Source organism: Hyperolius riggenbachi, chromosome 12 (assembly GCF_040937935.1).
Source record: "Hyperolius riggenbachi isolate aHypRig1 chromosome 12, aHypRig1.pri, whole genome shotgun sequence".
Lineage (NCBI taxonomy): Eukaryota > Metazoa > Chordata > Amphibia > Anura > Hyperoliidae > Hyperolius > Hyperolius riggenbachi.
Genome location: NC_090657.1, coordinates 115028800 through 115047160, shown reverse-complemented (window position 1 = coordinate 115047160; position 18361 = coordinate 115028800). Strand labels below are relative to the sequence as shown.

Here is an 18361-nt window from a genome sequence, read left to right as displayed (position 1 = left end):
GATGTGCGGGTCTGAGTGAGCCCAGCCGGCTGTGCTATTTTTGCTATCATGGAGAATAGTTTTTATGGTTTTAAGCGACGTGTTAGTGTGTATACAGTGTTTTTTCAAATTTTTTGAATAAAGTCAATACTGGTGAAGTTGATGCAGAGTCTGATCCCCATTGTTCCTGTTGTTTTGTAACCGTTCAGACTTGTGCTCCCCCACAACTATTGGGGGTATCACCGAGACACTAATACCATTGTGTTCAAGGATCCCTATTTGTTTTATAGAGGGAGTACACAATGGCTCCATATCTGGAGAGGCTACACCACCACAAAGACAGAGAGGCCTTGAGCCTGTACCATCTGAGCGCCCACAACCTGGAGATGGACAGGGCAACACAGACAGACATGGAAGCCCTGGGAGGAGAGACTGTGCAGGCAATGTGACCAGGGGGTCCTGGAGGATGGGGCCCACTTCCTGCTACACTGCAGCAAATCTACACCGTTGAGTACTGCCCACTTCCAGAGACTCTTCGCCCACATCCCAGATTTCACCTGCACAGATGAGAGAAAACTATATCCTACTGGGGGAAGAGGAAAAAACTGTGCAAATAGCAGCCTGATATATCACTGCCTGCCACCAACTGAGAGGAACATGATACCACATGGACTGTATAACCCCATACTCCCCTCCCCTATGGACTGTATACCTATACCCCACTCCGCTATGGACTATATATCTCATCCCCCCCCCCCCCCCCCCCATACCATCCATTACATCCTCCACTGTATACCTATATCCTTTCCTTATTCCCACAAGAGAGATAGAGAGAGAGAGATACCGTATTTGGCGCCGTATAAGACGCACTTTTTCTCCCCAAAAAGTGGGGAGAAAAGTCCCTGCGTCTTATACGGCAAAGGCAGGGAATCCCCGACTTACGAACGCCCGCCGCCATCGGGGATTCCCTGCCTTTGTCCCTGCTGTGCCTGGCTTCCCCCTCTGCCTGCGTCTCCTCCCTCCCCCTTGTTACATAGTTACATAGTTATTTTGGTTGAAAAAACACATACGTCCATCGAGTTCAACCAGTATAAAGTACAACACCAACCTGCTCCCTCACACATCCCCGCCGATCCAGAGGAAGGCGAAAAAACCCTTACAAGGCATGGTCCAATTAGCCCCTAAAGGGAAACATTCCTTCCCGACTCCAGATGGCAATCAGATAAAATCCCTGGATCAACATCATTAGGCATTACCTAGTAATTGTAGCCATGGATGTCTTTCAACGCAAGGAAAGCATCTAAGCCTCCTTTAAATACAGGTATAGAGTTTGCCATAACGACTTCCTGTGGCAATGCATTCCACATCTTAATCACTCTTACTGTAAAGAACCCTTTCCTAAATAAATGGCTAAAACGTTTTTCCTCCATGCGCAGATCATGTCCTCTAGTCCTTAGAGAAGGCCTAGGGACAAAAAGCTCATCCGCCAAGCTATTATATTGCCCTCTCATGTATTTATACATGTTAATTAGATCCCCTCTAATGCCTAGTACACACTAGCAATTTTGATGGATCAATCATTGGTCAATTTTACCACCTCCATGTAGTATGAGGGCCAAACAGATTTTCAATTCTATGCAGATTATATAGGTAAATGGTCATACTACATGGAGGTGGTAAAATTGACCAATGATTGATCCATCAAAATTGCTAGTGTGTACTAGGCATTAGGCGTCTTTTCTCTAGACTAAATAAACCCAGTTTATCTAACCTTTCTTGATAAGTGAGACCTTCCATCCCACGTATCAATTTTGTTACTCGTCTCTGCACCGGCTCTAAAACTGCAATATCTTTTTTTGTAATGTGGTGCCCAGAACTGAATTCCATATTCCAGGTATGGCCTTACTAGAGAGTTAAACAGGGGCAATATTATGCTAGCATCTCAAGTTTTTATTTCCCTTTTAATGCATCCCAAAATTTTGTTAACTTTTTAGCTGCAGCTGCTTTGCATTGAGTACGATTATTTAACTTGCTGTCAATGAGTACTCCTAAGTCCTTCTCCAAGTTTGATGTCCCCAACTGTATCCCATTTATTTTGTATGGTGCTAGACCATTAGTACGTCCAAAATGCATGACTTTACATTTGTCAACATTGAATTTCATCTGCCATGTATGTGCCCATATAGCCATCCTATCCAGATCCTGTTGCAATATGACACTATCTTCCTGAGAGTTGATGATTCTGCACAATTTTGTATCGTCTGCAAAAATAGCAACATTGCTCACTACTGCATCTACTAGATCATTAATAAATAAATTGAAGAGCACTGGACCCAGAACAGACCCCTGTGGGACCCCACTGCTAAGTCTCCCATTTTGAGTATGATCCATTGACCACAACTCTTTGTTTTCTAAACCAAAGAAGTTTTACAACTTTTTTACTTTACTTTGGTTGAACTCGATGGATGTCTTTTTTCAACCCAAATAACTATGTAACTATGATTTGATCCATTGACCACAACTCTTTGTTTTCTGTCCATTAGCCAGTTCCCTATCCATGCACACAAACTCTTCCCCAGTCCTTGCATCCTCAACTTTTGCACCAGACTTCTGTGAGGAACAGTGTCGAAGGCCTTTGCAAAGTCCAAGTATATCACATCTACAGCATTCCCAATATCCATATTAGCATTCACTACCTCATAAAAGCTGAGCATGTTAGTCAAACAGGACCTGTCTTTAGTAAACCCATGTTGATGCTGAGAAATAAGATTATTTTCTACTATGAAGTCATGTATAGTATCTCTTAGTAACCCCTCAAATAGTTTGCATACAACTGATGTTAAGCTTACAGGTCTATAATTTCCTGGATCTGATTTTTTGCCCTTCTTAAATAATGGGAAAACGTGGGCTGTACGCCAATCCACTGGGACTCTGCCAGTTGCAAGAGTCACAAAAGATAAGATAAAGGGGTTTATCTATAACTGAACTTAATTCCCTTAGGACCCGAGGATGCATGCCATCCGGGCCAGGTGCCTTGTCTATTTTTAATTTATTTAGTCTTGCCTTCACTTCTTCCTGCGTTACGTATTTAATATTACAGTTAGAAGATTGAGACTCTTCCGCCTCTGTAGTTTGCAACAATGCTGTTTCTTTTGTGAAGACAGAAGCAAAGAAAGCATTTAATAACTCTGCCTTACCTTGGTCATCCACCATTGAGTCCCCCCCCCCCCCCCCCCCTCATCCTTTAGGAGTCCTATACGGTCAACCTTTCTTTTTTTAGAGTTAATGTACTTGTAAAACTTTTTTGGGTTAGATTTGATATCCTTAGCGATTTGTTTTTCAGCTTCAAACTTTGCCTGCCTAATTTCTTTTTTACAATTTTTATTGCACTCCTTATAATTGCTTAGTGCAGCCTCGGTCCCCTCCTGTTTTAAGACCTTATAGGCATTCTTTTTCCTCTTCATTTTCTCTTTAACCTTTCTATTCATCCATAGAGGCCTTTTTTTATTCCTAGATATTTTGTTTCCATATGGGATATACATACTACAATATTGATTGAGTATAAGTTTAAAAGCTTGCCATTTCCCTTCAGTGTCTTCCCCTTGTAGTACATTATCCCAGTTCACCAAACTTAGTGCCTGCCTAATTTGATTGAACTTTGCTTTTCTAAAATTCATAGTTTTAGTGGTCCCGCTGCCCCGTGGCCTATCAGTCACCAGATCAAACGTTATCATGTTGTGATCACTATTTCCCAAATGTTCTTGAACCTGCCACATTTGCACATTGTGTCTCTGTGGCCCCCCATGCGAGCAGTGGAAACCGCTTACCTCCTCCATCTTGCCCGCGCCGATTGAAGACATCCGGCTTCTCCGTGCGGCTTCCTCTAGTGCCGGGCTTCTAATGACGCGTCATTAGAAGCCCGACACTAGAGGAAGCCGCACGAAGAAGCCGGATGTCTTCATTCGCTGCGGGCAAGATGGAGGAGGTAAGCTGCTGCTGCCGCTGTTTGCCTTGGGGGGGGGGGGGCACAGAGACACAAGGGGAGGGAGGAGACGCAGGCAGGGACACAAGCCAGGCACAGTGGGGACACGGGGGCTGACAGGAGGACAGGGGGGCTGACAAATACACAGGGGGGCTGACAAATACACAGGGGGGCTGACAAATACACAGGGGGGCTGACAAATACACAGGGGGGCTGACAAATACACAGGGGGGCTGACAGGAGGACACAGGGGGGAGTCCAGGACATGGAAGGAGAAGGGGGTCACACCAGAGGACACAGGGAGGAGACATGGGGCATACAGGAGGACACATGGGGGACACATGAGGAACATAGGACACCATTTGGGGGAGGACATGTACATGTACAAGATGCTCCTGATATATAGAGGCTCCAGGCCAGGTTTCGATTATTTTTTTTCCCTGATTTTTGCCCTCTAAACCTGGGTGCATCTTATATGCTGGAGCGTCTTATACGGCGCGAAATACGGTGTGTATGTATGTGTGTATATATATATATATATATATATATATATATATATATATATATATATATATATATATATATATATATATATATATATATATATATATATATATATATATATATATATATATATATATATATATATATATATATATATATATATATATATATATATATATATATATATATGTATAGGTAGATAGATAGATACAGTGGGTTGCAAAAGTATTCGGCCCCCTTGAAGTTTTCCACATTTTGTCACATTACTGCCACAAACATGCATCAGTTTTATTGGAATTCCACGTGAAAGACCAATACAAAGTGGTGTACATGTGAGAAGTGGATCGAGAATCATACATTATTCCAAACGTTTTTTAAAAATAACTGCAAAGTGGGGTGTGCGTAATTATTCGGCCCCGAGTCAATACTTTGTAGAACCAACTTTTGCTGCAATTACAGCTGCCAGTCTTTTAGGGTATGTCTCTACCAGCTTTGCACATCTAGAGACTGAAATCCTTGCCCAGTCTTCTTTGCAAAACAGCTGCAGCTCAGTCAGATTAGATGGACAGAGTTTGTGAACAGCAGTTTTCAGATCTTGCCACAGATTCTCGATTGGATTTAGATCTGGACTTTGACTGGGCCATTCTAACACATAGATATGTTTTGTTTTAAACCATTCCATTGTTGCCTTGGCTTTATGTTTAGGGTCATTGTCCTGCTGGAAGGTGAACCTCCACCCCAGTCTCAAGTCTTTTGCAGTCTCCAAGAGGTTTTCTTCCAAGATTACCCTGTATTTGGCTCCATCCATCTTCCCATCAACTCTGACCAGCTTCCCTGTCCCTGCTGAAGAGATGCACCCCCAGAGCATGATGCTGCCACCACATGTGCAGTGTTAGTTTTCTGCCACACATAGCGTTTTGCATTTTGGCCAAAAAGTTCCATTTTGGTCTCATCTCACCAGAGCACCTTCTTCCACATGGTTGCTGTGTCCCCCACATGGCTTGTGGCAAACTGCAAACGGGACGTCTTATGCTTTCTGTTAACAATGCCTTTCTTCTTGCCACTCTTCCATAAAGGCCAACTTTGTACAGTGCATGACTAATAGTTGTCCTATGGACAGAGTCTCCCACCTGAGCTGTAGATCTCTGCAGCTCGTCCAGAGTCGCCATGGGCCGCTTGACTGCATTTCTGATCAGCGATCTCCTTGTTCAGCCTGTGAGTTTAGGTGGATGGCCTTGTCTTGGTAGGTGTACAGTTGTGCCATACTCCTTCCATTTCTGAATGATCGCTTGAACAGTGCTCCGTGGGATGTTCAAGGCTTTGGAAATATTTTTGTAGCCTAAGCCTGCTTTAAATTTCTCAATAACTTGATCCCTGACCTGTCTGGTGTGTTATTTGGACTTTAAGGTGTTGTTGCTCCCCATATTCTCTTAGACAACCTCTGAGGCCCTCACAGTGCAGCTGTATTTGTACTGACATTAGTTTACACACAGGTGCACTCTATTTAGTCATTAGCACTCATCAGGCAATGTCTATAGGCAACTAACTGCACTCAGATCAAAGGGGGCCGAATAATTATGCACACACCACTTTGCAGTTATTTATTTGTAAAAAATGTTTGGAATCATGTATGATTTTCATTCCACTTCTCATGTGTACACCACTTTGTGTTGGTCTTTCATGTGGAATTCCAATAAAACTGATTCATGTTTGTGGCAGTAATATGACAAAATGTGGAAAACCTCAAGGGGGCCGAATACTTTTGCAACCCACTGTGTATATATATATAGATAGATAGATAGATAGAGCTATATAGATAGTGTCACAGGAGCCCTAGTGGTCAGACCGCAAATTGCCTTCCCATCGGTTTCAGCACACAGACCCTGCAAGCTGTGGGCGTGATCTTTGCGCAGAAACCGACGGAAATTTGAGCAGCAGCCCGACTAGAAGGGAGCCTGTGGGGTTACGGAAATACAAAATACACACTAGTTCAGAGTATAACTGCCACCACCACTGGTATGGGCCAGTGGACCTGACTGACTGGTCCTGCGAATAAAAATGGTTAAACACACACTATTCGGTCTAGATATCAACAATAGTAGCGTCTCTTCAGAAGTCTAGGTTCAGTTCCTGTGTATGCTGAATAATAGGGTAGCGGAACAGTGATTGACTTTGGTAAAGTCTTTATTCACGGCAATATAAATTTATATACAGACAATTATTAAAATCAACAATTATTGAAACATTAATAGCCAGTATGAAAAATAAAAGAAAGGGAGAAAAAATACTTAGTTCCTGGAAAGATGTCCTTTAGTGGGAAGAATCAAAGTTCCTTGGTAAAGTCCTTTTGTTTCAGCTCAATTTAAAATCCAAGCAAAATGGAAAATGTCCTTTGTTTCAGTTCAGACAAGATGGCCGATCAAGATGGCCACTAGCCATGTGTCCTCTGGCTAGCCCCAGACAGCTCTCATACAGATGGAATGTGGAGGACTGAGTTGCCCGGGCAGCTCATTTCTTTTAATTGAGCTGAGTTCAGAGGCGGACTTCCAGAGTCGACCCCTGAGCCGGATTATGGTAATCACATCTGGGCAGGGGCTTTCACCATCCCCATAACCGTGACATTTTCTGTAGGCCGACCTACGCGGCCGACACACAAATAATAATTACATATTCATATTTCTCAGACTAGGCCAGTTCATATGATACCAAACTTGGGCATGTTTGCATGCCCGGTTAAAACACAGTGGAATCCCCCGAGTTCTGGTTATGCCAGTGGCCCCAATTTAATCTAAAAATACTCACAAGATCCGGACCAGCAGAATGATATAACTTTCACATTTCTCATCTGAATGGTATTGCTTAACCACCTTAGCGGTATGGACGAGCTCAGCTCGTCCATTACCACCAGAGGGTGCCGCTCAGGCCCTGCTGGGGCGATTTTGACCAAATAAAAAGCGGCACACGCAGCCGGCACTTTGCCAGCCGCGTGTGCTGCCTGATCGCCGCCGCTCTAGCGGCGAAAGAGGGTCCCCCCAGCCGCCTGAGCCCTTCCGGCCAGCGCTAAGGGCTGGATCGGAGGCGGCTGACGTCGGCTGACGTCCATGATGTCACTCCGCTCGTCGCCATGGCAACGAAGTAAGCAAAACACGGAAGGCCGCTCATTCCTTCCGTGTTACTTTTGGCCGCCGGAGGCGATCAGAAGAACGCCTCCGGAGCGCCATCTAGTGGGCTTTCATGCAGCCAACTTTCAGTTGGCTGCATGAAATCGTTTTTTTTTTTATTTTAAAAAAAACCCTCCCGCAGCCGCCCTGGCGATCTTAATAGAACGCCAGGGTGGTTAAACATGCTAAAAATCCTAAACTCCATGCTTTCTTATTCTGTCTATATGGCTCCGGCCAGTCTGGGGGGGAAAGCAGTGCTTTGAATAGAGTCACCATTTGGTGAGCCCATTGACATCTATCTGAGGTAATGAAAAGTAAACTCTAGCCTCCTGAACACAAGGGTTTGTTCCTGCTCATTAGCATATCAAAAGAGCCATCCTGCAGTTAAGCTGATGCTATCTCTCTGCTGAGAAAAGACTGCAGATGCTCCTACACAATCAATCCAGACATAGCACGTCACAGGCAATCGGTGCAATAAACCGATTGTGTTTGCGTTCTCGTTTCTCACGGCTGTTCAATGACAGATATATATATATATATATATATATAGATAGATAGATAGATAGATAGATAGATAGATAGATAGATAGATAGATAGATAGATAGATAGATATAGATATACATAGATATACATAGATATACATAGATATATAGATATAGACATACATAGATAGATAGGTATGTATGTATGTATGTGTGTGTGTGTGTATGTATGTATGTATGTGTATATATATGTATATATATATATATATATATATATATGTATGTATATATATATATATGTATGTATATATATATATATGTATATATATATATATGTATGTATGTATATATGTATATGTATATGTATATATATATATATATATATATATATATGTATATATGTATGTATGTATGTATGTATGTATGTATGTGTATGTATGTGTGTATTTATATATTATAGAGAGAGAGATATACAGTGATGTGAAAAACTATTTGCCCCCTTCCTGATGTCTTATTCTTTTGCATGTTTGTCACACTTAACAGTTTTTGATGAGCAGAAACATTTAACTATTAGTCAAAGACTCAAAACCTACATGGCCCTGTGTGAAAAATAAATTGCCCCTGAACCTAATAACTGGTTGGGCCACCCTTAGCAGCAATAACTGCAATCAAGCGTTTGCGATAACTTGCAACGAGTCTTTTACAGTGCTCTGGAGGAATTTTGGCCCACTCATCTTTGCAGAATTGTTGTAATTCGGCTTTATTTGAGGGTTTTCTAGCATGAACCGCCTTTTTAAGGTCATGCCACAACATCTCAATAGGATTCAGGTCAGGACTTTGGCCACTCCAAAGTCTTCATTTTGTTTTTCTTCAGCCATTCAGAGGTGGATTTGCTGGTGTGTTTTGGGTCATTGTCCTGCTGCAGCACCCAAGATCGCTTCAGCTTGAGATGACGAACAGATGGTGGGACATTCTCCTTCAGGATTTTTTTGGTAGACAGTAGAATTCATGGTTCCATCTATCACAGCAAGCCTTCCAGGTCCTGAAGCAGCAAAACACCAGACCATCACACTACCACCACCATATTTTACTGTTGGTATGATGTTCTTTTGCTGAAATGCTGTTACTTCTACGCCAGATGTAACGGGACACGCACCTTCCAAAAAGTTCAACTTTTGTCTCGTCGGTCCACAAGGTATTTTCCCAAAAGTCTTGGCAATCATTGAGATGTTTTTTTAGCAAAATTGAGACGAGCCTTAATGTTCTTTTTGCTTAAAAGTGGTTTGCGCCTTGGATATCTGCCATGCCGGCCGTTTTTGCCCAGTCTCTTTCTTGTGAACACTGACCTTAATTGAGGCAAGTAAGGCCTGCAGTTCTTTAGATGTTGTCCTGGGGTCTTTTGTGGCCTCTCGGATGAGTTTTCTCTGCGCTTCTGGGGGTAATTTTGGTTGGCCGGCCACTCCTGGGAAGGTTCATCACTGTTCCATGTTGTTGCCATTTGTGGATAATGGCTCTCACTGTGGTTCGCTGGAGTCCCAAAGCTTTAGAAATGGCTTTATAACCTTTACCAGACTGATAGATCTCAATTACTTTTGTTCTCATTTGTTCCTGAATTTCTTTGGCTCTTGGCATGATGTCTAGCTTTTGAGGTGCTTTTGGTCTACTTCTCTGTGTCAGATAGCTCCTATTTAAGTGAATTCTTGATTTGAAACAGGTGTGGCAGTAATCAGGCCTGGGGGTGACTACAGAAATTGAACTCAGGTGTGATAAACCGCAGTTAAGTTATTTTTTAACAAGGGGGGCAGTCACTTTTTCACACAGGGCCATGTAGATTTGGAGTTTTTTTTCCCTCACTAAATAATAAAAACCATCATTTAAAAAGAATAAGAAATCAGGAAGGGGGCAAATAGTTTTTCACAGCACTGTAGATAGATAGATAGATAGATAGATAGATATCATGTAAGGCGCTATGGACTATAACTATACGGACTATAAGATGCACCCAGGTTTAGAGGGCAAAAAATCGGGTGGAAAAAAAAAACTAAACCTGGGAGAGTCTATGGTGCCAAGGGTATCTAGGCTACACTGCACAGCTATACTAACCCCTGCCACACCACACTTCACTAATCCCTGCTACCTCCATCAACAAGACTACACTACACTTCAATAACCCACAATGCCCACCAGCTATAGACACTACACTACACCTAAAGTGGAACATCTTACTTGATCCTGCTGCCGCGATCCTCTCCTCCTCCATCTTGCTCTAGTCATCCGTGGGCTCCGTCCTTCAGAATGAAGCACATCAGGACCCCAGCCGCCACGCTTCTCTGCAGCCATTGTACATCCTTCCGCTGTACACGCACCGCCACTGTCTTTCCTGGTTACAGAGTCTTTATGGCGCACAGGTCACACAGCAATAGGACTCTCCACCTGTAGGCTGCAGCCATTGTACGTCCTTGCCATTGTCTTTCCTAGTTACAGTGTCTTGATGGCGCACAGGTCACTCAGTAATAAGGCAACAGTAACCAGGAAGTTTTAAGGAATGGACGCTTTAACCAGAAAGGATGGCTGTGACGACGTGTGTACAATGGAAGGATGTGTGGCGGCTACAGACGGAGACTGTGTGGGGAAGAGGAGTGTGGCAGCTGGGGCCCTGATGTGCTGAGTTTTGGGGAAGAGAAAGTGCATCTTTTATGCCTGAGAAAGTAGTGTGTGTGTGTGTGTGCGTGTGTACACGTACTGTATGTGTATGTATATGAAGTTCACCAGAGTGACAAATTTGATCTCCTTCCAACAGACTAACCTCTCTCCCAGATCAGCCTCCAGCAATTGACTGGGCATATTATCGTTCTGCAGTTACCAATACAGCTTTGGTGGAAGAATTTGAGAAAAAGGTAAGTGCATTGTTAAAATATGTAAATAACGAGGTTCTTAAAGGGAAGGTTCAGGGACTATCCGAAAAAAATAAAAATCCCCATCCACTTACCTGGGGCTTCCTCCAGCCCGTGGCAGGCAGGAGGTGCCCTCGGCGCCGCTCCGCAGGCTCTTGGTGGTCTCCGGTGGCGCGCCCGACCTGGCCAGGCCGGCGGCTAGGTCGGGCTTCTGCGCTCCAAAATGCGCCTCATGGCGGCGCACTGACGTCATCGGACGTCCTCCGGTCTTTACTGCGCAGTACAGCCCGGAGGACGTCCGATGACGCCAGCGCGCCGCCGTGAGGCGCATTTTGGAGCGCAGAAGAAGCCCGACCTGGCCGCCGTGGTACACAGACGTCCGGTGATACATATGTTGGGGTCCAGGGAATAACTGAACTTTTTGGAGTTAATTCATTATGATCCATTCTAAAGTTAAATATAATTCCTATATAAATATATAATAATGTAGACCAACCTGGATAAAAAAAATATTTTAGGAACCTAAAGGAATGTTTGGGAAGCATTAATACTTAAACGGGATTAAGATTAAGATTAATTTAACATTGTTTAAAATGCATGTAATTGAACATTCAGGAGTATGTACCTGCAGTCCCTTAGTAACAATTAATAATGAGAAAGTCCTCCAGCCCCTAGAAGCTTATGTGTCCCTTGCCGCAGCTCTGCTTTCTGCTAGTGTCTTTGGGTCCCCTCTGTAGGTCGGTGACTTCTACGCATGCACGCAGTCACACTCCCGTATCTGGGACCATTCTGTGCAGACCATGGGAGCACTTGCATCGGTTCACTTAGTTGTGCATAGTACCTGCCGGTATCTCACCAGTCCATAAGCACTCTGGTCTGTCCTTTTCACTGGACTTCCGGATCAGATGATTCATCCACTATACTTCGCTCAACCCAGCAGCGCGTCCACAGTGGGGGAGCAGTACGTCAGGCTTGTGTAGCAGCAGTCTGTCAGCCGGAAGCTCCAGAGTTCGTCGGAGCGCTCAGGTCACGTTGCTGGTTGTAGCCCCGCCCACTGATGCGATGTGCCCGCCCACTGCGGGCTTCATCAGAGTGTGTGACGTGGGGTGGGCGGTATGGCAGTTTTATACATATTCAAATGGGTGTCTGGCAAATCCCTCTTACGCGTCCATAGCAACACTGTGAGCCGTCTCCCATTCTACTGCACATCGGCATAGTTACATATGCTTATACTCGCCATGTTAGCTACCACTGCTGATTCTTATTGACTGCTTGCATGCTTTCCTCGGATGCTACCTTGCAGCTTCCCACATGGTTCTGCTGTGTATGTACACTGGGATACTGTCTATACACCTCGCTGACAGCTCAGTTATTTATACAGTGATTTGTCCTTATATTCCAGTTCTTGATTTAACCCATTCGGGGATAGGGAATTTAGCAGATAAATCCACCTGCGTTCTTGCTGTAACAGAACCTGTTCTCTGTCTCCTCCCCTCCTATTGTTGGTTAGACTATAGAATCCTTTAATTTTGAATCCAGTCAGTGACTCAGCATGGATCTCACAGAAGTGTTCCGCCAGTGAACTCCTGTATTCTCCATTTAACTTTTTCCCACATATGATGTTACTTATATGTTCGGATATTCGTTTCTTCAACTTTCTTGTCATCCCAACATAAATCATGGGACATGTGCATTCAAAAAGGTACAGTACCCACTCAGAGTTACAGTTGAGAAAGCTACGTATCTTCTACTCTTTTTGCTGTCGTGGTGCACAAAAGGTCCCCCTTCCACTGCATACTCGCACACTGAGCAATTACCACAGATATGCATGTCACTTGGAACACGTTTTCCCAACCAATTCGATTTTGGCAGTAGGTCCGAGTGGACTAATTGGTCTCTCAGATTGGGTGCCCGCCGGGCCACCATTTGTGGATATGAGCCCACCACAGATCCCATCTGAGGGTCCACTTCCAGAACTGGCCAATGTCGGGATAGACTGTCACTGATCTTACCCCAATTAGCTTTAAATTGAGAGATAAATCTCGGGCAATCTGCATCCTTCGTTTGAACCATTTGATTGCCATACAACAGTCTCCTTCTAGGGTTCTGCATGGCCTTTTCTGCCCCGGAGCACAACACCTCATGCTGGTATCCACGTGCCCTAAATCGGTCATAAAGCCTGATCGCTTCTTCCCGAAAATCGACTTCCCGCGAACAATTCCTGCGAATTCGCAGGAACTGACCCGCTTTTTAGATGTCTGGGGTGTTGGCTGGTGGCGTGGAGGAGAGTTTTCCCCGTGGTGGGTTTTCGGAAGGTCGTCGTCGTACAAAATCCTCCGACTCCTCAGTTTAGGATTCCTCCGACTCCTCTAATTTGCATATTACAATCATGTTGATTGAAAGTATGTAACATGAAATTCGTCTATTAACTGCCAACGCTTAGGAATTTTAAAGGACAACTGAAGTGAGAAGGATATGTAGACTGCCATATTTATTCCCTTTAGTCATAGACTAAAACTAGTCCTTGGTAAGAGTACTTGTAAAAGGTACAGGCCGGAACAAATAACATCTATCAGGCCCTAGGCAATGTGACTGTGGGTACATGTAAGAGTGATGTGCAGGTACTCTGCAGGGGAATAAGGAGATTCTTCCTCTATTACACATTCTTCATGATAGACAACACCTCTGTGTTCAATGTGCACAACATTCTCAGTGGATTCCCTGCAGCTCCGTGGAGAGTGCATATGTAGAGTATAGTACTACTGTGTAACAAAGTAAACCTGAGACAGATGTAATTCAAGTTTTATACATACCTGGGGCTTCCTCCAGCCCCCTTCAGGCTAATCAGTCCCTCGCTGTCCTCCTCCGCCACCTGAATCTTCTGCTATGAGTCCAGGTACTTGAGCCAGTCTGGCGTAGTACGCATGCACACACTCTGCCGCCGGGAGCATACTACACCTGCGCAGCACTGTTGCGCAGGTGCAGAACGCTCCTGGCAGTGGAAGCGGCATGCGGCCGGACTGCGCTGACTGGCTGAATTACCAGGACTCATAGCAGAAGATCCAGGTGGTGGAGGTGGACAGCGAGGGACTGATTAGCCTGAAGGGGGCTGGAAGAAGCCCCAGGTATGTATAAAACTTTTCTTTTCATTCTTCTCAGGTACCATTTAATTCGTAGTCACCAAAACAAATTTTAACATATCAAATTATTTGATTTCATTTGCATAAATCAGAATCAACGCAGAATTATTTCCATCTCATTGACCATCTCTATTAGTGACACGGCTACGCATCAGGCTTTATACTTACTGCATAGATGTTATTTCGTATATATGAGATTTCCGTGTACACATCATATATACAGTCACAATCAGATATGTATATCTGACTTTAAAAATACGGGGACTGCTTTATTGAAGCAGCACAAGTAACTAATTTTGATTGGTTTATTTCATTTTTGTGGACTAAGCACAGCTATTACTGTATGTATAAATTATTTATGATGACTATTCTCTGAGAAATAGAACATTTTATCATGTTTTCTATTTTAATTACAGTTTAAATTCATTAGGAGTCGGTGCATTTTTCCCTGACTCCTTACAAAGATGCTGTACACATTCAAAAGATCAGTATCTGCAAAAGATCTGTTCTTGCAAAAGATCCATCCCTGCAAAATGCATTCATAGTCTATGATATCTGCAGATCCTCATACACACTATGTTTAAAGGGAAGGTTCAAGCAAAATAAAAATAAGTTTCACTTACCTGGGGCTTCTACCAGCCCCATGCAGCCATCCTGTGCCCTCGTAGTCACTCACTGCTGCTCCAGTCCCCCGCTGGCAGCTTGCCGACCTCGGAGGTCAGCGGGCCGCATTGCGTACATTTTTACGCATTCCCGCTAGTGCAGGAACATTAACACATACATTTTTATGCATTACTGGTTCAATACGTAAAAATGTACGCATTGAACCAGTAATGCGTAAAAATGTATGTGTTAATGTTCCTGCACTAGCGGGAATGAGTAAAAATGTATGCAATGTGGCCCGCCGACCTCCGAGGTCAGCAAGCTGCCAGCGGGGGACTGGAGCAGCAGTGAGTGACTACGAGGGCACAGGATGGCTGCATGGGGCTGGTAGAAGCCCCAGGTAAGTGAAACTCATTTTTTTATTTTGCTTGAACTATCCCTTTAACAGACTTCATCTGCAAATCTGACAATCATCTGCAGATCTGAAAATCCATCCTGGTGGATCTGATCTGCAGATGAATGTCTGTTAAACAAGGTGTGTATGAGGATCTGCAGATATCATAGACTATGAATGCATTTTGCAGATACTGATCTGTTGAATGTGTACAGCATCTTTCTGTGCAGCATCTTGCAAATATTTTTACCTGATGGGGAGTTCAGCTCCATAGAATAGACTGTAGAGTATGGCTCTCCTACTACATGGAAGGTGGTAAAATTGGTCTGATATCTTTCATTTATCTTTCAAGTGTGTACACACCATAAGGCTGATGTTCCGCAGATTCAAATTCAGCTGCCCCATGACCCGCTCCAACTCATCCTCACCTCCCCTCCACACCACCAGCACATCATCAATAAAACGAAGCCATACCTTGACGTGACGATTGAACATAGACATTGGATAAACATTGCAGCGTTCCCATTGGCCTAGATGTAAACGGGCATAGGCAGGTGCACAAGCTTCCCCCATAGACGTCTCGCGCAACTGCCTATAATGGGAATCTCCAAACAGAAAGCAATTGTGCTCCAAGACAAAACGCATGGCCCTTACCACAAACTCATTGAGAACCGGAGTTCCAGGTGACGCTTCTTCCAAGAAGAACTCCACAACCCTCAAGCCAACTTCGTGGGGGATTGACGTGTTAAGACTCTCCACGTCGATCCCCACAAGTCTATCCCCTGGTTCAACCCCAAATCCCTCCTTGATCTTTTCATCTATCCATTTAGACATTTTCTCCGGTGGGCCATTAATTGCGCTCACTATAGGTCTCCCTGGTGGTCTATTGATGTTTTTATGGACCTTGGGGATCAGATACAGAACGAGGACTCTGTATGTCTCTATCCTAAGAAACCTTATTTCCTGCTAATCAATGACTCCCTCCTCCCCCGCGTCATCAACCCATTGGGCAACCCCATATGCAATTCTCTTATATGGGCTGCTCCGTAGACATACATAGGTGTTTGTATCAGACAGCTGTCTGTTAGCCTCTTCAAGGTAAAGCTCTCGGGACCACAAGACCACATTTCCCCCCTTGTCACTTGGACGCACGATAACATCGTCCGCGCGCTTCAACTCCTCGAGGGCGCGCTGTTCCCCCCCCCCCCCCCCCCCCCCGACCCCCATGTTAGGTTGTTACGTCCCGTTTCGGACCACTCAGATCACAAGTCACCAGATCGAGAAAGATGCCCAACGCTGAATTAGAGTACAAGGCAGGCATATATTGGGACCTATTGTGACAGCGCACATGATCAATCAGATGGCTCTCGCCTCCCTGCATTAGCTGATAATTTTCAGCATCATGCCTAGTCTGATCTTTCAATTGTTGCAACGTTCTCAACACATCCAAATCATTATGGGTCCAGTTTTTTGAGGTACCCTCAATGCCACTCGATCTGCCCTGAGACGAGAGTCCTCATTTTGTTTCTCTGCATACATTGATTTTAATAGATTTTTTTCTTGCAAATAATTGCAGATCTTTTTAAGCTAAAATTTCATCGCCACCCAGGACCGGTGATAATGACAGCCCCTTACTAAGGAGGGAAATGTGGGCAGGTCCCAAGGGGAAGTCCGAGAGATTGATAACGTTGAGAGCAGATATATTGGTATCATTAGTTGATTCCTGAACTGATGGGGGGCAGATCACTGTCTGTCTCTCTCCACCACTCAGTTCAGTCGCCATATCGATACTTAGGTGTTCTTGCCCCGCCGTGGAGGTTGAACACGCATTATAGGTTTCAAAGGCTGCTCTCTCTTTTTCTTTCTGCCTGTCTTGTTTGCTTTTTCTTGCTTCTTTTTTTCTGTCGCCTTCGCCTAAAAAACCGACTGACTTTCCCGAGGCTGTCGATGCGGGGGACTCGGGATCATCTCCACTATCCCCTTCCTCCCTATCCCTTCTTGGTCTGCTGCCAGATCTCGACCTTTGGCTTCCGGGTAAATACAAAAAGTATTCACCCTCTTTCCATTCATTCAGGTCCTTAAGATATTTGGCTTGTCTTTTTTTAATCCTCCTTTGTATGCGCTCAACCTCATTCTTTAGCAAATCAAATCGTTCAATTTAATAAGAATAGGATGTTCTTTATATTGCTCCAGATTGGAGATACTCAAATCCACTGCCTCCTTGATTTCCTGTATCTGAATGGTTTCTTCTTCTATAATTAACCCCAAAAGGACAAACCCATGTGAAATGCAAGCAGTGTTCCACTTGGGGAGAAAGTGGTCATTCCGTAGATGTTCAGCGGGAATGACCCTTTCCCATATTCCCCACGGTAACACCTTTGCCTCTTTATAGGATTCTAGTGTGGATACATTCCACTTCCTACGAAGATGTTTTAGCGTTAATTTCCTATGCTGTCTGCACAATTTTTTAACTGTCTGGTCAGTATTGGATATATCTACCGGTATCTCCGTGGCTTTAAAGGTAGTCTTTGTATCCAAATTAATGTCCTCAGTCAAAGCATATGCCATAGCAGCAACCGATACTAAAGGTTGGATAAAACAGGTTGGGGAGAAACTGTCATATAATCAAACACTGTACAATCTAAATACTGTCTATCTCACCCTCTGTATATCCTGGTCCCACACCATTCAATGCACTTGGGGGCAGTCACAAAATGCACAGTCACCAAAATTCAAAACTGCAACAGCACAGGGGATACACAATATCAAAAAACCTTTATTGTATCAAAAATGTATGCAACAACAGCAACCGCCCTAAAAGCAATTAAAACAAGCTTGACCTGCAGAGCGCTCCTCACATAGCCCAGCAAACCATTCACACCTCATCCACACTGGTACCGGTATCAACGCCCGATGTGTACACAGAGCTGGGAGACAGAGGTTGCCGGGTCACTGCACGGAACTCAACCGTTTATGCTGTAAATAGCCTGCTGTAACATCATCGGTTCACTTAGTTGTGCATAGTACCTGCCGGTATCTCACCAGTCCATAAGCTGGACTTCCAGATCAGATGATTCATCCACTTTACTTCGCTCAACTCCGCAGCAGGGAGCAGTACGTCAGGCTTGTGTAGCAGCAGTCTGTCAGCCGGGAGCGCCAGAGGTCATCGAAGCGCTAAGGTCACGTTGCAGGTTGTAGCCCCGTATTTCATTTTAAACAAT

The 18361-nt window shown here is 44.2% G+C and overlaps 1 protein-coding gene across 1 annotated transcript in view; it reads left to right on the top strand.

The window, feature by feature from the left end:
• Positions 1-18361, top strand: part of ATP5PD (ATP synthase peripheral stalk subunit d) — a 61015-nt gene that overhangs the window by 27701 nt on the left and 14953 nt on the right. Inside the window, exon 3 of the mRNA XM_068264286.1 lies at positions 10910-11006. Coding sequence (XP_068120387.1) covers positions 10910-11006 — 97 coding nt within the window. The remainder of the gene's footprint in view (positions 1-10909; positions 11007-18361) is intronic.